General features: G+C 46.6%; 2 protein-coding genes across 26 annotated transcripts; both read left to right on the top strand.

Annotated features, from left to right (window-relative positions):
- The window catches only part of Erich1 (glutamate-rich 1), a gene marked incomplete at its 5' end in the record, with an annotated part of 52793804 nt that overhangs the window by 42045401 nt on the left and 10725656 nt on the right, over window positions 1-22747 (top strand).
- Got1l1 (glutamic-oxaloacetic transaminase 1-like 1) lies at window positions 1003-13876 on the top strand. Of its 26 annotated transcripts, XR_015639425.1 has the most exons (14): window positions 1028-1245; window positions 2960-3141; window positions 3529-3640; window positions 3894-4003; window positions 4300-4392; window positions 4489-4639; window positions 5369-5534; window positions 5661-5720; window positions 5852-5994; window positions 7801-7905; window positions 8692-8885; window positions 9405-9454; window positions 11685-11773; window positions 13552-13876. XR_015639425.1 is itself a non-coding variant. In XM_087588386.1 (10 exons), exons 3-10 carry the CDS (start codon window positions 2965-2967, stop codon window positions 6371-6373), a joined length of 1095 nt encoding a protein of 364 aa, XP_087444512.1. In that variant the 5' UTR covers window positions 1003-1026; window positions 1154-1245; window positions 2922-2964; the 3' UTR covers window positions 6374-6455. The 26 variants fall into 26 exon arrangements, 7 of the variants coding, with proteins under 7 accessions (XP_087444512.1, XP_087444513.1, XP_087444514.1 ...); XR_015639421.1 differs by lacking the exons at window positions 5369-5534; window positions 5661-5720 and adding an exon at window positions 5209-5309; XR_015639426.1 differs by lacking the exon at window positions 9405-9454.

Below are 22747 nucleotides of genomic sequence, written 5' to 3' on the forward strand. Positions count from 1 at the left end.
GTTTGTTTGTTTGTTTGTTTGTTTGTTTTTGACTCACATACCCTGATCACAATCCATCACTGAAGCTCAAGCAAGGCAGAAACTTTGAAGGCAGGAACTGAAGGGGGGAAATAAAGCCACAGAGGAATTCTGCTTTTTTGTACAATCCAGGAGCACTCCTGGATTTGGAGTAATGGCACCTCCAAACGTGGGTTGGCCCCTCCCACATCAATCATTATCAAGAAAATGCCACACAGACCTGCTTACTCCCCTAATTACCGACCAACCTCATGAAGGCATTTTCTCAAGCATTTCCCTCTTCCTGGAGGATTTGTATCAACTTGACAAAAAAAAACTAACCTGTCCTACCCTGTGCAGATCATTACGGTTGTTGGGAGTTTAAGAGTGCAGTGGGCAGGTTGTGCCTGGAGCAGGTCATCTCAATCTTCCCTGTCCCTTCTTCCAGCTCTTCTATTCTTTCCCTAATTTCTATGATGTTCCCTGATACAAAGTGAATGACACAAAGGTCCCATTTATATCTGAATAGCCAACAGTCACCCCATCCCAATACATTGACTAATCACATCTCTGCAATCCCTGCCGGCTGCCCTCCCTTCCTACCCACCTTAAATGTATATAAAAATCGTTTCCTGATAAACTCTGAGTTTGCTCCCTTAAAAAAACTAAAAAGGAAAGAATGAAATTGTGTGGAAGAAGAGAGAGCACTTGCATCAGAGTGTGACTTGAGCTCTTGCCTAACCCCCTTGCAAAACGGAAGCAGAAAATAATCCTTGATTGACACTGCTGTGTGTCTGCTTCGGTTGGGGGACCCCTACCTAGCTCACAAGCTGATGGCTTGGTCTTGCTTTCCAGAGACGACTTGTTCCTTGAGTGGAATGGCTTGCAGCTATAAACAGCAGTGGAATCCCACATCCTTTTTCACTCTTCCCTGCTGCCTACTGTCGGGGGAGGGGGCTCTCCTCCAGGGCCATGGAATGTTCCTGTGACCCCCTAAACATTGCTACCCTGGAGACTGGAAGTCCTGAGGTTCTGTTGCTCTAACAATTCACTGCCCATAGCCTCTTGCATCAGAGCTACCACGGTTCTGGAAGAAAGAGGCCTGAAGTTATTGGTATTATATATGCTCAACTATGACCAGCCTTTCTGTGTTCAGGGATGTACCCATAGCCCAGAAGCTAGAAGGCAGCTTACTAAAGATCTATAGGCAAGACGACTCTTCTGTCAAGATGTTCCTGGCCTACAAAGGTAGGAGCCGGTCATTTCAGGGTTTAAGATTTTTCTACATGTTTCAACTGACTGCATGGGCAGTGTCCCCAGCAGAGTGCCTCTGCTGTTGGAAAGGCTTTAGTTTATTCACGGAACTGCCCAGAGCAGAGCAGTGAGATCCCACATTACCCATACCCTGTGCCCCTTACTGGGGACTTCTGGGAGTTTGGGAGGAGCCACGTTTTCTTCCTCCTCTCACCCCCTCCTTTTTCTTTTTTTAATTTTTTTTCTTTTTCTTTTTTTTCGGAGCTGGGGACCGAACCCAGGGCCTTGCGCTTGCTAGGCAAGCGCTCTACCACTGAGCTAAATCCCCAACCCCTTAAATTTTATTTTATCTGCTACTGCAACCTCCCTTGCTCCTCCCAGTTGTCTGTTTCATTTACAGTCCCATATAAATCAGGCTGGTCTTGAACTCACGATCTAGCTGAAAATGATCTTGAGCAGATTCTGGTCTTGCCTCCACCACCCAAGGACTGGAGGCACCACCACACCTTACCTCTCTCATTCTCATTCTCTCTCTCTCTCTCTCTCGTTCTTTCATTGTTTTCTGTGTGTTTGTTTTGTTGAGATTTTTAAAAAATTGTATGTGCATGTTTGAGAGAGAGTATGTGTGTATACATCCATGCAAGTGTTTGAGGAGGTAGCCAAGAGGCAGTGATCCCCCCCCCAAACCCACCCAGGCGCCAGCTGAATTTACACGTGGTTACACGAGCTGCCTGACGAAAGTGCTGGGAACTGAATTTGAATTCTCTCCAAGAGCAAGTGGGTGCCCTTAACCATTGGACCGTATCCCCTGAAGTTGCTCTCATTCTAAAATCAAGAAATTAAGCTTTCTGAGGGGACGTGGCTGACTTGGTAGAGGACTTGCATAGCATTCCTGAAGCCCCTGCCTTCTTCTTTTTTTTTTTTTTTTTCGGAGCTGGGGACTGAACCCAGGGCCTTGCGCTTGCTAGGCAAGTGCTCTACCACTGAGCTAAATCCCCAACCCCCCTGCCTTCAATTGATATCCTCCCCTATCAAACAAACAAACCAGGCGAATGGCACAAGCCTGTAATCTCAGCCCCTGAGGTAAGTGGTCAGATGTTCAAGGGCACTTGGAGCAACATAGCAAGTTCAAGGCCAGCCTGAGCTGCTTGATACTAGAGGGCAAGAGAAGATGACAAAGACAGAGACATGCGGAGAGAGACAGAGAGACAGAGAGACCTTCTAATATGGAATCAGACCTTGCCATTATGAAATGCCTAATTCATGTTGTAAGTTTTAACCTTTAAAACCAAAACGGTTTCAGCTGGCTTTGTTGTTGTTTTGGGGTTATGGGGGGGGTTGTTTGTTTTGTTTTGTTTTGAGGTATTATCTTGCTTACATCTCAGGCTAGCCTGAAACTCACTGTGTACCAAGCTTGCCCAAAAATGATCCTCCTGCCTTCCCCTCTTCAGTGCTGTGTGACAAGCAAGGGCCTGGACTTAGCCATGGGTTTTCTTGGTGGTTATGTTGTTTTGTTTTGAAACACAAGTCACTAACAGCTCACTGTTTTCTGAAAAGAATGAATCAAGAAAGAGGGGGAAGGGAGAAAAAAAAGAGTAAGCTTTCAAGGGCTACTTTAGAAAAGCACCAAAAAACACAGGCCAAACTTGTGGATTGTGGGCTGCCCCAAGGCGGAGTATCCAGAGCTTCCTTTGAAGTTTCTCCACAGTCTGCATGACCGAAGGAGGCCATCCCTGGGTTTCTCTTGTGGTGCGCAAGACCCGCCTGCAGATTGCAGAAGATCCCTCTCTGAACTATGAGTACTTGCCCCTCGCGGGCCTGAAATCCTTCATCCAAGCCTCTCTGGAACTTCTCTTTGGAAAGCACAGCCAAGCCATTGTGGAGAAAAGGGTGAGACACGGAGAGATACAGGATTTCGTGACCTTAAAGCCCACAAGGGACCATGCAGGCCTCCACCTTGACCGAGGCAATTCCCAAGACTCTGAAAGTCCATAGGCGTTTGTGCCGAGGGGCAGAGCTGGGATCCAAACCCAAGTCCTCGTTCAGTCACTGAGTGGCACCCACTGACGATGCTGATTTGGAAACTAAAAATAGATCATTTCAATATGAAGGAAAAAAGAAAGGAAGAGGGCTGGAATGTTCCAAATGTATAAGGTCCTCAGTTCAACCCCAGCACCAAAAATAAGACAAAATTCTGGCCTGGGGTGTGCTGGCCTAACCACTGCTTCTTTCAAACGTTCTCTCTGCCGTTCTCTCTGCCGTACTGCCTGCTGACAGGTAGGGGGCGTTCACATCGTTGGTGAGAGTGGAGCCTTCCAGCTTGGGGCTCAGTTCCTCAAGATATGGCGAAAGAACTTGAAAACCGTTTGTATCATCTCATGTCAAAACGGTGAGTGTTACCCGGGTCAAGACCAGCACAAGACCCTACACCCTGTTCCTAATTCCTGCCCTACGTGTAATCTTTGCTCTTAATCCTCATTTTCTATCAGGAGAAAAATGGCGGCTATGCCAAGCTAGGTCCAACCCTTTCTTGTTATGGTCCTGCTGTCAGTCATTAATCCTCATCCCCACTCTCCGGTATCCCTGCCTCCGTTTCTCCATTTTCACGGACCCCAGCTGATGGGGGGTCTGTGTTCCCACAGAACAGTGTGGACTCATCTTCCGGGACATGGGCTTTACAGTTTATGAGTACTCGGTCTGGAACTCCACTGATCTGTGCTCAGACCCCAGCATATTCGTCGAAGTTCTACAGGTAGAGCCTCCCACACACACACCCACCCCCCCACCCCCCCACCCCACCCCCCACCCCACCCCCCCCCCGCGCCGCCCCACACACACACTCAGAATCTCCTCCCAGATGATTTATGGCCTCCTCTCCACGCCCCTCAGGACCCCTGCTGGGTTTAGATTTGCCAGGCCTTTTTTTTTTTTTTTTTTTTTTTTTTTTGGTGAGAACAAACCCAAGAGGTTGTGTCTCTACTCCAAATGCCTGGCGTCGCCTCTGCACCGTAGACGTGGTACCTTGCTAAGACAAGTGTCTTCCTGCAGCATATCCCGGCTGGCAGCATCCTTGTGATTGGGAACATCTCTGACTGCCGGTTCACACAGAATCAGTGGACAAAGTTGATGTCCATCATTAAGGTGAACGCGGCTGCCTGCCACAGGTCCCCTCTGTCCCAGTCTGCTTCGCCCCGCCCCATGGGCCTCACGCTTTTTCACCCCTTCCTTCTCTTGCAGAGCAAGCAGATATTCCCATTCTTTGACATTCCCTGCCAAGGTTTATCCACTGGGGACCTTGAAGAAGATAGCAAATTCTTACAGCACTTTGTGTCTCTAGGCTTCGAATTCTTTTGCAGCCAATCTCTGTCCAAGAATTTTGGCATTTATGGTATGTCGTGGGCAGAAGGATAAGAGAAATGGGAAACAGAATCAATGCCATGCCCATCAGACGAGCAAGATTTGGTTTGGTTTTAGTTTTAAGCTTACAAAATAATGGGTTTCTCATAATGTTCTCTCCCCTTCCCCCTCCCTCTCCCCTCCCCCTCCCCCTCCTCCTCTGCCTCTCCCCCTCCCTCTCCTTCTCTCCTTTCCCCCCCCTCCGCTCTTCTTCCCTCTCCCCCTCCCCTCCTCCTCCACTCCCCCACACACTGTACTTCCTCATATTTTCCCCCAGTGCCTTCCCATATCCCTCCTCCAAAGGATAAATATTTTTGACATCACTTATCCCCTGTAAGGATCCTAGTACTCCAGAGAAATCACAGTGGCGGCAGTAAAGAACAACAGTGAGCTAGGACTTGGTCTAGCTAGTTGGTAACCCGGCTAGTTAGCCACGTCCGTCCTAGTTAAAATGTCACCCTCTCCAGCCCATGTGGCTGGAAGATGGGGAGGAGGTACTTGACAATCTTTAAAGCTCTCTCCTTCTTGCATACCCTTGCCTATGGATACTCTTTCTACAAGAGGAGCCTCGGTCAACTTCGGGGGCCAAATACCACCTTGTCTGGACTGAGCTGGAGGCTCCACATCTTAACCCTGTCTCCTGCGAGGTTGGAGGGGAGTGCGTAAGTGAGATTCTGAACAGAAGGATCCTGAGGGTGAGGCTATCTTCTTGATGCTGCAGATGAAGGAGTAGGGATCCTAGTCGTGGCAGCCCTCAGCAACCAGCACCTGCTGTGTGTCATCTCCCAGCTGATGGATTATGTCCAGGCCCTGTGGGGAAACCCTCCTGCCACGGGTGCTCGAATAATCACCTCCATCCTCTGTAACCCTGCTCTGTTTGGAGAATGGTAAAGGTGGGAGGAGGGCAGGAGTGGGTGGCTAGGCCATGTAATTATTAGGAACAAGACTCCTCATAGTCCCCGATGACCTAACTCTCTCAGACAATCAATAGTGATGCAGCCTTTACCACACAGGCCTTTGAGAGATGTCTAAGACCCAAAGGACAGCAGAATCAAACCTCCTTCCCACCATAGGTACTGCAGAAGCCAGGCTCCACACCTGTGCTTCCGGACATGGGTCCTGCTGTAGAAAGGTGGGAAGAGAGAAGACGAGCTGGAAGGCAAGTAGGCCTTTGCAGTCCAATGTCTCGCCCTTTCCTTGGCAGGAAGCAGAGTCTAAAAGGTGTTGTGGAGAACATCATGCTGATCAAGGAGAAGGTGAAGGAGAAACTCCGACTCCTGGGGACCCCTGGGTCGTGGAATCACATCACCCGACAGAGCGGAACCCATGGTTATCTGGGACTCAACTGTAAGTTCCAGGACTCAGAGACTACCCATTCCCGACCTCAGATCTGTGTTTTAACACTGAGCTGCATGGACTAGTTGAGCAGTCCCCAGCTCTGTTTCAGGTTTCCCTCACGTCCTTGGAGAAGGGCGGCTGCTTTAGAGACCTATATAGGACCCCCACAGATGCTGACACTTCTTATCCTATGTACCTCTTCCCCCTGGGTTTGAGAGGAATTCTGAGTTCTGTGACTGTCACAGATCAACAGGTGGAGTTCCTGGTCAAGAAGAAGCATATCTACTTGCCCAAGACCAGCCGGATCAACTTCACCTGCATTAACAGCAGCAATATAGACTACATCACTCAAAGCATCCATGAGGCTGTGATGCTAACCGAGGGCTGAGAGGGTGTCTTCTCAAAACTGGCCCTGATTGGAATGAAAGCTTTGCGTCGTCTTTGGGAATAAAAGTCCTGAGGGAACTGTTTGTTGCTGTGCTCTCCTTTTCTGTGTAATGCGCTGGCCTCAGTAGGTGGGGGACTTCAGTGCAACACATGCTGAGCATTTATGGAGCCCTAGATTCCAACCCTAGGAGATCGGGGTAGGGCAGGAGGAGCACAAGAACAACTACTCTCATAGGACATGGTTAGCCATGTGGCTAGTAACTGAGCAAACAGAAGTCAGTAGATATTTAGTGGTGTGTGTGTGTGTGTGTGTGTGTGTGTGTGTGTGTGTGCTGTTGAAACATTCATCTGCTGTTTCTTCCAGAAATGCAAGCAAAGTTGTGCTCAAGTCGTTCCCTAATATGTCAATCATGCTTGAGAAATCAAAAGGCTGGCCTAAAATTCATGTGTAAACACCTAAAGTTACTTTGCCAGCATAAATTTGGAAGAGGTCAAAGTTAAATGGTTGTCTTGGTTACTGCCAGTGCTGTGCAGAGACACCAGGACCAAGGCAACGACGTATAAAAGAAAGCATTTAATTGGGGGGCTTGCTTACAGTTTTAGAGGGTGACAATCATGGCAGGGAGCACGGCAGCAGGCAGGCATGGGGCTGGAGCAGTCGCTGAGAGCTCACACTCTGATCCACAGACAGGAGAAAAAGACAGAGAGAAACGGGCTGGCATGGACTTTTGAAACCTCAAAATTCACTCCCACTGACACCTCCAACAAGACCATATGTCCTGATCCACCTAATGTTCCTAAACGTTCCACCGAGTGAGAACTAAGCATTCAAATTATTAGCTTATGGGGGCCATCCTCATTCAGGCACGATTCAAATCCCAATGGCTAATCCTCCCTAATTTTAAGTGCTGTAAGTTACAATAATCAAGATCTTCTGGCCTAAAAACATGTAGACCAACGAAACAGGACAATGTCCCCAAATAATCATTTCTACTTATGGATAATCGACTTCTTATAAAGAAGGTAGTGTGGGCAGGTGAGAGGTCAGTATGATCCCGATAAAGCAGCAGGAGGTGAAGGCTGCTGTTGTGAGAGAAACACTTCCGGGTCGAGCATTTATCCAGAAGGCTGATAACCAGGCCATAGGCGTGTGGGTTGGTGACTAGGTAGAGTGGAGGGGAAAATTCGCTAAGGTGGGGCTATTGGTTCACTCCTTAATCACGGGTCCTACTGTAGCTGCATGTTTCAGAAGAAGGCGATTTTCTGCTGGACACATTATTTACCCAGCCAAGGAATAAACAGTGGTAGCAACTCTTAGATCATTTTCTCCTTTTGTTGTACAGAATCCCAGCCCCTGGAATTGGAACCACCCAGAGTCGGTGAATCTTCCTAATTCAGGTGACCTAATCAAGATAATCTCTCTCATAGGCATCCTCAGAGGCCTGTTTCCCAAGTGATTGTAGATCTCGCCAAGTTGACATTTGAGATTAACCACCACACCCTGTCTCAAAAATTATAAAGAATAACCGTAATGTAAGTATGCACGGAGGTAAGCCCCAGATAACACGAAAGGACTGAAAACAAGCGATGTGTTAGGAATGACTGGAGGAGAGCCATGCTGTTATTTCAGTTGCTGCACTGTGAGTGGAGATAAAATAGGAAAGGAAACATTTTTCACTTCTGAGAATAATTGTCAGTCTGTGTAGCAGTCCAGCACAAGGAACTAGAGACAGACAGCCTAAAGTTCCGGAGATTGCGAATAAATCCCAGAAGGAAATAGCAGTCACTAGCAGTGACCGTGCCGTAGAAGGTAGTGTTCTAAGAGGCCCATTTCACTTAATGCTCTAATAACTCACTGAGATGAATTCTTACTGTTGTTATTGTCATTTTAACATCCTGCTGCATCAGAGCCACTCAGTCTAAAGGAACAGAAATTATATATTTTTTTTATTTATATAGTATATATTTTTATTTTATTTCTATTATGTATTATTACATATTTATTATTTATTATACATTCATTATTATTTATATTATATATGTATGTATCATAAATTACATATAATTTATATTTAATATTATTTAATATATTATATATGATATAATATATTGATATAAAATATATGTATTATTTAATATATTAAATACATGATATATATCTTTCCCCATTCCTTTAGAGAACCTTACTCAGTTACTTCCCACATCATCACCACATCGTTATTCCACATATTCAACCTCTGGGTTCTTGCGGGGTCCAGGCAGGCACTCCAGGGCTCTCAGGGGTTCCATGCTCTGAGCTAACTATACCTGCTGCCACAGGGACACCTATTTGGCGATGAGCTGCATCCTACCCATCAGGCTTACAGAATTTGAACATGCTGGAATGGGAATGGACTCCACGACATTCCATAGAACCAAGAAACCTGTGCAGAACAACTGGCCCGCCACCTGAACTTAAGGAACAGTCATACCCAGTGGTTACAGGAATGTCAAATCCATGGCCCGCGCAGGAGGTGGTTTCAATTTGGCTTTACTGGTGACAACCATATTCCCAGGGGGTGTTGGGGGATGCCTATGTTCTCCAGGATGGCCTTAGGGTAAGGGTAAGTGGGCCACTGAGAAAGAAGTACTCAAAGATGCAGTGATGCCTCTATGCCAGCCCCCTCCCCCTCCCCTTCTTCCTCCTCCTCCCCTTCTCCCCCTCCCTTCCCCCTCTCTCCTCCTTGTCCCCTTCCCCTCTCCCTCCTCCGTGTCCCCTTCCCCTCTCCCTCTTCCTTCCCCTCCTCCTCCCTCTCTCCCTCCCTTCCCCCTCTCCCTCCTCCTTGTCCCCTTCCCCTCTCTCTCCTCCATGTCCCCTTCCCCTCTCCCTCTTCCTTCCCCTCCTCCTCCCTCTCTCCCTCCCTTCCCCCTCCCCCTCCTCCTTCCATCCCCCTCCTTCGCTCCTCCCTCTCCGCCTCCCTTTCCCCTCCCTTTCACCTCCCCCCACTCCTCATTCCACTGTGAAGAGTGAACCGTCTCATCTTGTAACCCAGGCTGGCATCCTGATCATCTCACCTCAGCCTCTAAAGCCCTCGGACTGCAGGTGTGTGTTGCCACCATGGCCAGCTAGATGTAGGTCTTCATCTGAAAGAACCTAGCTGTCCTGAGGCTGTCACCCTAGGGTCATGCTGAGATGGGTGGGGATGGGCATCTAGGTGACCTGCAGAGCCTGTCATCTTGCAGGTGAACCTTCCTCAGAACTCCTAGGCTGCCTTTGTCCAGTCTACAGTCTCTCACCAGTCCCTTCAAATCCTAAGTGAGCTACTGTTAATCCCACGGGGTGACTGCCACAATTTTTGAGCCATGTGTGAGGCAGCTTTTTTTTTAAATATTTTATTTATTTATTATATATATGAGTACACTGTAGCTGTCTTCAGACACACCAGAAGAGGGCATCAGATCTCATTACAGATGGTTGTGAGCCACCATGTGGTTGCTGGGATTTGAACTCAGGACCTCGGGAAGAGCAGTCGGTGCCCTTAACCACTGAGCCATCTCTCCAGCCCCGTGAGGCAGCTTTTTAAATCAATGGCCAGATTGATGGGTCCCGGCCAGGTTCATACCCAGGATTCCCAGAGAATGTCATCAAATTACATTAGGCAGAGGTTTATAAAGGCAACAAAACCCATGAGGCTACATACTTCCGGACTTTGTCTCAGAGAGCAAGTTCTAGGTGAAGAAAAGTTTAAATCCAGGCTTAGTAGACCCAGTGCTTAGGAGACAAACCTGCAGATCTCTGAGTTCAAAGTCAGTCTACAGAGCAAGTCCCAAGACAGCCAAACTTAGGCAATGAAGGTGTTGGAAACCAGAAAGCTGGTGATAATGTAATTGAACAAGGGGACCATGTTCCAGCTCCTGCAAGCAGCAGAACTCGGCAGCTTTGGCTAGGTGGCTCTGGATTTAGAGAGAAAAATAGAAGAGGCTACTGGGACAATTGATGCTGGTTAACTGGAGCTAAGAAATTAACAGTGATTAAGAAGAAACCAGCATCACTGAGGTGAAATCTTCTGGGAAGTGTTTTCCAAGAGCACAAAAAAACTGTGTTCCAGTGATAGCCAAGGTCATACATCATGCTGCAGCTGGACTTGGTAATGTGTAAGAGTCACCCAGGTGGTACTGGTTTTGAAGGCATGAAGGGGTCATGGAGAGTAGCTGAGGCTTGGCACTGTGAGAGGCCATGGAAGGCCATTGGTGAAGGTGCAGCCTCAGTTGTAGTTGATGGCCCAGGACTGAAGGGGTCATGTGAAGGATTTGAAGCTTGGCACCCTGAAGAGAGCCTATGAGAGGCTATTGGTGAAGCCCAGTTGCAGCAGAAGACCCCATCATATTGGAGATGCCAGTACCATGGTATGATCACCAAGAACAGCAGCGACAGTGGAGTGGATCAACCTGAGCTTAGAGAGCTACAGAGGGCAGAGCTGGAGAAGATACTCCAGCCCTTTGGAGGAGCCCAGAAAATCTTGTATGGATCTAGACATTGAAACAATAACCTGTAACATTGAAGTTTGAGATGCTAGCGCTGTGGTCTATCCGCTGAGGATAGTCACTGACAGGGAGTGGAACCAGCCCAAGAGCAAGAAGTCTGTTGCAGTCAACAAAGATGAATAAGGAGCTGGAGCTCTGAAGGCCGCTTTGATATCAGACATGGAGATGCAGACTTTGAAGTTTGCCCAGCTGGTTTCCTGTCTTGTTTTGATGATTATAGTTAAGTGATTAGATGAATCTCAGAAGAGACTTGGAACTTCGGATTTTTAATGTTGCCGAGACTGTTATAGACTTTGATATGGCTGGGTATGGCTTCCATAGACTTGTGTGTTTGAACAAGCCTATGAGGACCAGTGGAATCTGATAGTTTGAATATGCTTGGCCTAGGGAGTAGCACTATTTGAAGGTGTGGCCTTGTTGGAGTAGGTGTGGCCTGGTTGGAATAGGTGTGTCACCGTGAGCGTAGGATTTAAGACCCATGTCCTAGCTGCCTGGAAGCCAGTATTCTGCCAGCAGCCTTCAGGTGAAGATGTAGAACCCTCAGCTCCTCCTGAACCATGCCTGCCTGGATGCTGCCATGTTCTTGCCTTGATGATAATGGTCTGAACCCCTGAACCTGTAAGCCAGCCCCAATTAGATGTCCTTATAAGAGTTGCCTTGGTCATGGTGTCTGTCCACAGCAGTAAAACCCTAACTAATAGTCCAAGGAATATTCCTAAGAAATGAAGACAAGTGACATGTTTCAGATATTGTTACAAATATTCATTCTATTCGTTCTTTTCCTCCAGAGAACCTTAACTAATGCAGGCAGTGTGGTCAGACTCTTAAGTTCCTGCTCTTCACTCAATACAATCCTTCTAGGAGGCAGTTTGAAAAGGTGAGAAATGTGAGTTAGCTGGTAGAGCAGCGTAAGGATGCAGTAGCTCCATGCGGGAAAGGTTGGAGGCTAGTCAGAGATAAGACAGCCTGTGTAAGCCTGGGTGCATGCCTACATGCATGCCTACATGCGTGTTGCCACAATGGTTGTAAGGCATCTGGACCCAGCAACAGCTTGTTTTCCTCCAGTGAAAATGAGTGTTCTAGCTAGAGGATTATATAATTAAATTAGCCTTACTACAGTTCCTTACATTTTTTTTTTTAAAAGGGAAGCCTAGTGATTTGGAAAGCGTGCTTAGGAGTGAGACACCATGGTTCAAATCCGGTTCTGTCTCGTTCTCCGGGACACGAGAGACGTTGCCTCTACTACATGACTGATTTTTCCTTTGTAAAATTAGGACAAAATACTCCTTTATATGTTTGGGTGGGGTGGGTAAACTCACTTAGATCCACTTACATAGAGAGTCTGATTCGTACTAAGTACTTGATGAGTTAGCAGGAGTCTTCTAGAAAGTTCCAACATCGTTAGTCTCCAGGAAGGAATGTTAAGAAGCCACTGGGGCCAGGATGAATTCTAGAAGACATCTGAGTAGCCTTCTCATTTCTCCAACTTCCAACGAATGTCTGCAATTTTTGTTTTTGTCTTTGTTTTGTGAAATAGGGCCTTGCTACATAAGTCAGGCTAGCTTTGAACTCACAATCTTCCTCCCTCAGCCTGCCAGGTGCTAAAACTCTGGGCCATCATTCTTCTTGGGATGGTTGCAGATTTTAGTTCTTTTTTTTTTTTGGGGGGGGGTTCTTTTTTTCGGAGCTGGGGACTGAACCCAGGGCCTTGTGCTTCCTAGGCAAGCGCTCTACCACTAAGCTAAATCCCCAACCCCTAGTTTTTTTTTTAAAACCATTTCCTTCTTCCTAACTCTTGGCTCAAGTTTCATCTTTGTGGTGTCTTTCATACTCTTGGGTTTCCTCATTTAGTTCACAGCTGTGACACACACAAAGCAGTGTTTCTATGGGACACCATGTCACTCAAAGCCCTGGATTCGTCCAGAAAGATACATGAGACAAAGAAAAACCCCAGATCTCCAAGGAGGGCTGATGGCTCTTAGTCTGTCTGGCCTGCCTTAGCTAGGGTACCATTGCTGAGACAAAACAGTGCCATGGCCCTGCACTTTCCAAAACAAAAAAAACAAGTTAGAGAAGAAAAGGTTTAATTGGCTTATACTTCCATAACACTGAAGGAACATTATCACAACATTGAAGGACCTGAGGTCAGGAACCTGGAGACAGGAGCTGATGCAGAGGCCATGGAGGGGTGCTGCTTACTGACTGGCTTCCTTCCTATGGCTTGCTCAGCTTGCTTTCTTATAGAACTCAGAACCACCAGCACAGGGATAGCACCACCCACAATGGCCTGGGCCCTTCCCCATTGATTGCTAATTGAGAAAACGCCTTACAGCTGTATCTCACAGAGGCATCTCCTCAAGTGAGGCTCCTTTCTCTCATGACACTGGCTTCTGTCAAATTGACAGGAAACCAGCCGGTACAGGACCTAAAAAGTAAGAGCCTATGACTCTAGAAAAACATATTCTGACACACACATAAAATGTCTATGCAATGTCAGGAGCTCTCAGACCCCATGAGCTCCATCTGGTATTTCTTCAGAGTCTGAGGGACCCTGGCAGGACAGATACCGTCTTCAGTGCCTTCCCAGTCACCCCAGAGTCACAGCAGCAGGGGGACAACCCTTTACTCCCTTCCCCTCTGCCTTCATTTGAGCAGGAAGCACCAATACCAAGGAAATAAACCCTGCATGAAGAAAGTCAGCCGGCAATCGGCCACAGCTTAAACCCAGCCCCTCAGGCAGTGGAGAAGCTGGGGGAGCAGGAAGTTCTGAGCTTCCAGAAGCTTCACAGTTTCAGTAACTCCCCATTAGGAAGCACCGGCAGCAACGTGGGCCTGGCTGAGGAATCTGGCAGTGGGAAGGTAGCCCTGAAGTGTTTCTAGGATTATCAGGAAAAGCACTCCAAAGAATGGCTGCACAGTTTTATGTGCATATCACCAAGATGAATGGAAAATAAGAAATAAAAGAAAAGGGTCTGACTGCTCCTAGTGGACGAGAGTGTTTATTGTAGATAGAAAGGAGAGCACGGCCAGAGGCAGGGACATCTGGGAGAGTCCATAGTAGACGTGCCCTGAGCCATGTGAGGAGAGGGGAAGAGAGAGGAGGGAGGGGAACCAGGTGCAACAGCCAAGAGAGCAAAAGGTAAAAAAGGTTGCTGGGAGAGGTGGGGAGTGAGGGGTAGGGAGGGGGTAACAAAATGGCATTATTTAGGGAAGAGCATCTGGGGGAAGAGGAGCACTGCAGAGTTCAGGGTTAGAGGGCGGGGAATGCCAGCCATATCAGTGTAACAGGTAGGGACTGAAGGATGCTGGGAGAAGCTGGGAGTCAGGTCCACTTTGATATGCTCCATAGGTATGTCCCAGAGCTTGAGACTTAACATAAAACACTTCCTTTGAGACAGTGCCTTACTGTTTGTTGGAGGTCACTGTGTCCAGGCTGACCTCAAACTCAAGATCCTACTGCTGGCACCTCCAGGGGACTTGTAAAGCAGTCATGTGCTACCTTGAGTGGCCTTGTGTTTTACCATAACTTTGGTAACATGGTGAGACCCTGTCTCAAAAATATCCTCCCTCCCTCCCTCCCTTCCTCCTTTCCTTCCTTCCTTCCTGATGTCTATGTGTACATTCCCATTATGGTGGATATTCAGAGGACAGAGGACAGAGGACAGAGGGATGTAGTTGGCACTGTGCTTGCCTAGCAGGTACAAAGCCCTGGGTTCCATCCCTAGCACCAAAAACAAAACAAAAAAACAGCAGCAACAACAAAAACCACAGGCATAGGGACCCATCCCTTATAATTCCAGCACTCAGAAGTTTAAGTTATCAAAAAGTTCCTTAGCTACACAGAAAGTTTGAGGCCAGCCTAGGCTACGGAAGGCCATGTCTCAAAGAGAACATGGGGGAAGAAGGGGGTTCTAGGCAGTAGCTCCTCCAGATCTTTTAGGGTCCATCACTACAGGAATTAGTGGCAGCATTTTGGTCTGTGAGCTGACCATGGTAGGAAGCTGATGGTGGGAGTCCACTGTGGTCCAGCTGCTGAAACAACAGAGCTATGGAAAATCGGTGGGCTTTGTTGGAGGGGGTTACAATGGCTCACAGGTTTGTCCTGTCTTCCTTTGCCTTGTGTGAGCCCCCCTCCCCTCCCCTTTTTGAGTCTTAGTCTTAGAGGTTTTTTTCTGGTCCTCAAGTTTTGAGACAGCAGGTGGCGATGTTCAGTAAACTTGGACACTAGCAAGAAACCTGAACTTGAAACTGGAGAACTGGTCACCTATAGCCTACTAACCACCTCCTTTTATGACTACAGCCAAATATGGGGCTGGACATAGATAGGATCCTCAGTGGATCACAGGATGGAATGTGGCTGGAATCTGAGATCAAGAGAGAGAGAGAGAGAGAGAGAGAGAGAGAGAGAGAGAGAGAGAGAGAGTGTTTGTCTAAGTGTTCCAGTTTCAAACGCTTCTGGAATGCAGTTCTGCTAAAGTCCTGGGTGGAGGCCACCTGAAGTCCTTCTGGAGAGGTGAAGAAATTCAGAGGCGTCTCCATGCTTGTTCTGCTCAGCACACAGCACCTTCTGTAGCCCCACCAGCTCCTCATGGCTGAGTTTGGGATGGGGGAAGATGGCATTCATCTTTATCCTAGCACTCAGGAGGCAGAGACAGCTGGATCTCTGAGTTCAAGGCCAGTCTGGTCCACATAGAGAGTTCTGGGACAGTCAAGGCTACACAGAGGAAGACCTAGTTTTGGTCCTCAAAACTGCCAAAAACAAAAACAAAAACAGAGGGAGCTGGAACTCTGCAGTAAAACATATCTTAGTTTTATATTTGTTAAAAATATTTCTCGTTTTATATTTGTTAAAAATATTTCTCATTTTTTAAAGCATTTTTATTTCTTGGGGGGAGTGTGTGTGTGTGTGTGTGATTCACATGTGCCATCACACGAGTGTGGAAGCATGAGAACAACTTGTAAACATCAGTTTCTTTCTTTTTAAGATTTATTTATTATTATATAAGTACACTGTCACTGTCTTCAGACACACCAGAAGAGGGCATCAGATCCCATTACAGATGGTTGTGAGCCACCATGTGGTTGCTGGGATTTGAACTCAGGACCTCTGGAAGAGCAGTCGGTGCTCTTAACCGCTGAGCCACCTCTCCAGCCCCTGTAAACATCAGTTTCATCTTTTCATCATAGATCACTCTTTCAATCTTGTGGGTCCTGGGGATTAAACTCAGGTCATCAGGCTTGGCAGTAAACATGTTTACCTGCTGAACTATCTCACCAGCCCCTGATTGATCTTTATTTTTATATGTATGACTGGTTGTGTGTGTGTGTGTGTGTGTGTGTGTGTGTGTGTGTGTGTGTGTGTGTGTGTGTGTGTTTCCAGAGTAATACATCAGATCTCCTGGATGTGGAGTTCCAGGAAAAAAAATGAGGTGTCAGTGTGTGCTGGGAAACAAAACGAATCCTCTATAAAAGTCCTTTTAGGGGCTGGAGAGATGGCTCAGCAGTTAAGAGTTCTGGATGCTCTTCCAGAGGTCCTGAGTTCAATTTCCAGCTACCACATGGTGGCTCACAACCATTTGCAATGGGACCCAATGCCCTCTTCTGGTGTGTCTGAAGACAGCTGAAGTGTACTCACATACATAAAATAAATCAATAAATCTTAAAAACACACATACACACTTTAAAGAAAAGTTCTCTTAACCACCACTGAGATGTCTCCCCAGCCCCACCTTAGACATATTTTAAAATTAAATTATGTTTATTTTTAAATATTACTTGTTTTTGAGTATGTGTGTAGGTTTGTGCATATGGGTACAAGGGCACGGGATTCCCTAGAGTTGAAGTTACAGGTAGTAACTTTGAACTTGAGAACTGGTCATGTACACAGCCTGGTAACCAGGACGTAATATTGTATTCCCTGGAGTTGAACTTATAAGTGGTTGTGAACTGTACCATGTGGGTGCTAGACATGAAAACAGGTCCTCTGGAAGAGCAGCAAGTGCTCCTAACGAATTATCCACATCTCCAGCCTGTTTACTGTGTGGGAGTGGGACATGTGTGTGCCAGGGCATGCACTGGAAATTAGGGGACAACTTCTGGAAGTTGGATCTCTCCTTTTATCATGTGAGTCCCAGAGGTTGAGCTCTGGTTATCAGACATGGCAACCAGTGCCTGTACCCATTGAGCTGGCTGGCCCCTTAGATGTTTTTTTTACAATGGCTTCTAAGTTGTTGTTGTTATTCAGCAGAGAAAAGAGAGGTTCAGAGGGCATGAGCAAGTAAGTAGTCGGTGGCCTCAGGGTACCTTCATGAGGGTCAAGGCCTTGAAATGAGAGGAATGTTAAGCCCCAGGAGCCAGTCATTAATTTATCTCCCTGGGCCTTGCAAATTCTGGGAACTGCAAATATAGCACTGGATCCACAGCTCCAGAAGTTATAAAGCAGCAAGGACACCGAAGCCCTCGGAGGTCACGACACACTGGTCTGTCCTCTACCTTGTTTGCTTCCATTTTGCCTTTCTCACGGTGCCTCAGGCTCACATAGTCTAACTCTGTATACCTGTGTCAGAGACAACAGGGCAGGAAACAGATAAACAGAATGAAAACTCTAGAGGGCTGGATGCTCGATACTGGCTGAGCCTCAGGTTGCTGTGAGAAACTGTCGTCCTCGAGTGGTCAGAACACGAGAGCACTGGTGGAGGAAGGTCCTCCTCCCAGAGCAAGATGGCAGAGCCTCCCTGGTCTGAACCTTAGGCTGCTGAGATTCCAAATGGGGCCCCTGGATGGGTGTTGCCATTTATGATCCTTCCCCAAGCCCTGACTAGAGAGCTTATAAATTCATAAAGCCAGAACTCTGTAAATAACTTTTCTAAAAGAACGCTATGAGGATTAGGAAGTGACTCAGGGCTAGAGTGCTTGCCTAACATGGGAAAGCCCTGGGTTTGATTCCCCAACAGCATGGTCTCACACACACACACACACACACACACACACACACACACACGGAGGCTGAGACAACAAGCAAAATGTAAACACATAATAGCACAGCTCCAGGGGTCCATGTATAGCTTGCTTGTTTGTTTCATTTTATTTTCGAGTGCGGGTGTCCCTCTCCTAGGTGATCACCTTCCTCAAGTCAGTGAGATTGTCCTAGGATTCTCATCTATACCTCTCCCAAGACTAGATGGAAACCAACACGGTGCTTGTTTGCCAAGATTCCCAAGCCCCTTGGTTCTGTCTCTGTGAAAACCTGTATCTCTTCCAGGTGGTTGACAGAGAACAGTTCTTGTCCATATCAGTCCAGTACATCATGTGTTGACCTTGACAAAAGCCCGTGGGTATGTGGGAGTGGGGCAGGGCACTTCTGTTGCATTTGCCAGTCCTGAGTGATTCTCAGGAGCAGGCCCTCGTGTTCCCCCTTCCTTGACAGTTATTCTTTTCAAACAAGTTTATTGTTTTCGCACAAGATGTTTCCTAACTTCCAGTACCCACTTTAACTGCTTCCCTAATAGAAGGTGATTATACCCTGCCCGATATTTGGGTATTTCCCCAATTTCTCTGAAGGATTGTAACCAAAGTCATCTGAGTGTTAAAAGGTCACCCTTACCAACAAATTAGGTTGGGGGATGAAAGAGACCCTAGAGACAAATTTCATTCAGTGCCATGAAATTCATCTTACTGCCCGCTGGCCAACCTTATGGAGATGTTTTCTTAGTTGAGGCTCCCTCTTCCCAAATATCCCTACCTTGTATCAAGTTGACCCAAAAACCAAGCAGCACAGTGGGTAAAGATACTTACCATGTAGGCCTGACAGCTAGAGTTTGATCCCCGATATCCATTAGAGGAGATAACATAATGTTGTCAGACGATCTCTATACACTAGCTGTGGCACACATATGTGCATACATAATAATACATACATACACATCATACATATATATCATATACACATATACATATCACACACAAAACACACGTACTGGACACTGTAGTGTTCTGAGACATGGTGTTAGTTGAAGAGCTTGTGGGCAAAGGCTAAGACTGAAATCCATGGCTCTGGCTCTCCTGCATAGTCATGCATTAAAACGTGATTCTTGGGCTGGAGAGATGGCTCAGGGGTTAAGAACACCGACTGCTCTTCCAGAGGTCCTGAGTTCCATTCCCAGCAACCACATGGTGGCTCACAACCATCTGTAATGGGATCTGATGTCCTCTCCTGGTGTGTTTGAAGACAGCTACAGTGTACTCCTATACATAAAATAAATAAATAATATATTTTTTTAAAAAAAGTGATTCTTGTCAGGGCAGTGGAAGCATACACCTTTAATCCCAGCACTTGGCAGGCAGAGGCAGGTGGGTCTCTGAATTTGAGGCTAGCCTGGTCTACAGAATGGATTCTAGGATAGCTAGGGCTACACAGAGAAACTGTCCTGAAACAAAACAAAATGAAACAACAAAAGATGATTCCGGACTCCATAGCATTATAGGGCAAGGAAATGTTTGTGCTTCCGTGGAAACCTACATTTTCTGCAGTGCACTCTGGGGCCTCCGGTTTGGAGTCAACAGTAGCCATTCTACAGCACCGTGAGCTATAAACAACCACTAACAACGCTACACTCATGAAAACCAATTGTCTAGCTGCAACACGGCCCCGGCTCCACCAGGGAAAAACCAGTTTTGCTTCTGTCTGCCATTGGTTAAAATATCTCTGACCTATACATGTGTCTGGTTTTGAGGGCTCACCCCTGAACAGGTCACAGCTTCTTACAGTTTCTGTTATTAATAACTTAAATAAAAATTTAATGACCACTTTAAGTCTGTTTGAGAGTCATGATTTCATCTTTATCTTTTTTTAATTTAATTTTTTAATTAGCTCAGAGAGTAGCAGGCTTCCTGACAGCATTGAACGCTTCCTCCTGAGGATGCTTCTCCCTCATCCAAACCAAGTGTGCTCTGTTATCCTCTTTACCCACATCCCTTAGAGCCCCCTCCTCCACCACTCATGAGCTACACACACAAACACTCACCTCACATCAGTATACATACATTAAACTTAGGAGCTAGAGTCTGCTTTCTTTTTTTTCCTTTTAAACAGTTTAAAATGTATTTATTATCGTGTGTACATATGTAAGAGTCATCTACCTCCTTCTGCCACGTGGGTCTTGGGAATTGAACTCAGATCCTTGGGCTTGGAGGAGAGTGCCTTCCCATGGAGCCATCTGACAACCCCTAGGGTCTGCTTTCTTGTGGTGTTAGAGATCGTGCTCAAGGCCTTGACCGTGTTGATCATGGGCTCTGTTACTGAGGCACACTCCCGGCCTCATCTCTAAGAATTAGCTGTTAACAATGCACAAACATTAATTCCAGGGCTAGGCTGCAGGTCAGTCAGTAGAGTGTTTGCATAGCATGCAGAGAGCCTCGAATTCAGTCCCCATTATCATAAATCAGACTTGGGGGCACAAGCCTGTGATCCCAGCACTTCAGAGGTGGAGGCAAGAGATCCGGAAGTCAGGTCATCCTCAGCTGCACAGAGACTATACAGCCAAGGACCAGTGAGAAGGCTGAGCGAGCAGAGATGCTTGCTGTCAAGCCCGACAACCTGAGTTTGCTCGTGAGTTCCACATGGTTCAAGGAGAGAACAGACTCCTGCCTGTTGTCCTCTGACCTCTACTTGCATGGCTCCCCATGCAGATGTTCACACACACGTGCATATACATGGATGTAATTTTACAAACTGAAGTTAAAAAAGAAGAGAATTTGAGGGGAAAAACATCCAGGTGACATGATAATCTAAGTAGGTAAAGGAAAGCCACGAAAACACCACACAACATATTAACCAGAAAAGACTGATACATCAACTTGCGTTAAACTTAGGAGCTGCCTTTCAGCGAGCAAAGCCACTGAGTGTAAGTGGGGCGGGTCAAAAGTCGGAGAAGATGTGTTGCTATGATGCCTTGCCTTGCGTTTCTTTTAAAGATGACCTCTTTCCATTGTTGAGGTTGGCCTTGAACTTACTATGTGATACAGGTTGTCTCAAACTCTTCATCCTCCTGCCTCAGCCTCCTGTCGGCTAAGATAGAAAACTATTACTAAGAAAACAGAGGTGGGAAAAGTATATAAAAGACATGCATGAGTGCATCATGAATACCTTGTCTGTGTGGCAGAAAAGAGAAAAGATCATTAGATGTTGGAGAATCATAAATTTAAACTACCGCTCAGCCCCCCCCCGGGGGGGGGATACTTCTTAAAAAATACAGCAGCCGTAAAGGTGGACACGACTGTGGAAAACTGGGTCTTTCAAACATCGGGAGGAGTATGAATTGGCGTAGCCTCCTTGGGAAACTGTTTGGTAATAGCTTTTAGTGACAAACATACACTTACCCCATGACCTAGCAATTCCATTCCTGGGCGTGAGTATTCATCTGTGTACATGCACCAAAGCAGCCATAGGAGCATGTGTAGTAATTGTACTCCCAAAATCCTTTGGCTGCTATAAAAATATACTCTAAGCTTGATAATTTAAAAAGCATAGAAATTTATTTTCTCCCTGGTGTTCTGGAGGTTGGGATTCTAAAGTTGGAGTCACTAGTGCTGAGCTCACTCCAAGAACTCTGGGTGAGGTTTTATTCCTTGTCTCTTTTAGCTTCCCGTTTCTCAGTCAGAGAGGTCGTGTCCCGTCTCTGGGACTAAGATTTAACACATAAGCTCTGGGGGATGTTTTGTGACTGGGGAGCCATGTCTAAGCCCCAGGTAGGGTACCAAGGAAAGGACTCTACCCAACCCAGCTTTGTGAACCAATGAGTTGATTGCTGTTATTTAGGGAGCATGGTCGGGGTCACTTAGTGGAGTATGGACTTACTCAAAAGCAACTGGATCACAAAACACCTACTCTTCTCAGGACAGCTGCATCCCAGGAGCTCCACAGTGGGGACTCTCTCCTCAGCAACTAGTTACTGCTTGAACAACCTTGGCAATGGGTCTTGTGGATCTTGTACCACTCTGAGCTGCTTCTGCCTCCTCCTCCTCCTCCTCCTCCTCCTCCTCCTCCTCCTCCTCCTCCTCCTCCTCCTCCTCCTCTTCTTCTTCTTCTTCTTCTTCTAGATTTATTTATTATATATGTAGACTGTAGCTGTCCTCAGACACACCAGAAGAGGGCATCAGATCCCATTACAGATGGTTGTGAGCCACCATGTGGTTGCTGGGAATTGAACTCAGGACCTCTGGAAGAGCGGTCGGTGCTCTTAACCATTGAGCCATCTCTCCAGCCCCACTCTGAGCTTCTTGAGCAAAACTCCTGTCTTCCCTATATGCCACAAATGGCTCTAGAAAAATCAAGCTAGAAGAATACTTTCTCATCTTCATCTACAGTCCAATGTTCTACTCCTGATATATGCTCCCCTTTACTTTTGTAATAAGAACAAGTAAATTGAATTTTCAAAGTGTGTTGTTCAGGGCAGTGCTGTAGCAGTTGCAGAGATTTCATGGCTAGATGTTGAGGGTCTGAGTCATTTTTTAAAAAATATTTATGGGCTGGAGAGATGGCTCAGCGGCTAAGAGCACCGGACTACTCTTCCAGAGGTCCTGAGTTCAATTCCCAGCAACCACATGGTGGCTCACAACCATCTGTAAAGAGATCCGATGCCCTCTTCTGGTGTACCTGAAGACAGCTACAATGTACTTATACATAATAAATGAATAAATTAAAAAATCATTAAAAATATTTATTTTATTTATATGAGTACACTGTTGCTGTCTTCAGATGCACCATAAGAGGGCATCGGATTCCATGACAGATGGTTGTGAGCCACGAGGTGGTCGCTGGGAATTGAACTCAAGACCTCTAGAAGGGTAGTAA

This window comes from Rattus norvegicus, chromosome 16 (genome assembly GCF_021556685.1).
Source record: "Rattus norvegicus strain SHRSP/BbbUtx chromosome 16, alternate assembly SHRSP_T2T, whole genome shotgun sequence".
Taxonomy (NCBI): Eukaryota; Metazoa; Chordata; class Mammalia; order Rodentia; family Muridae; genus Rattus; species Rattus norvegicus.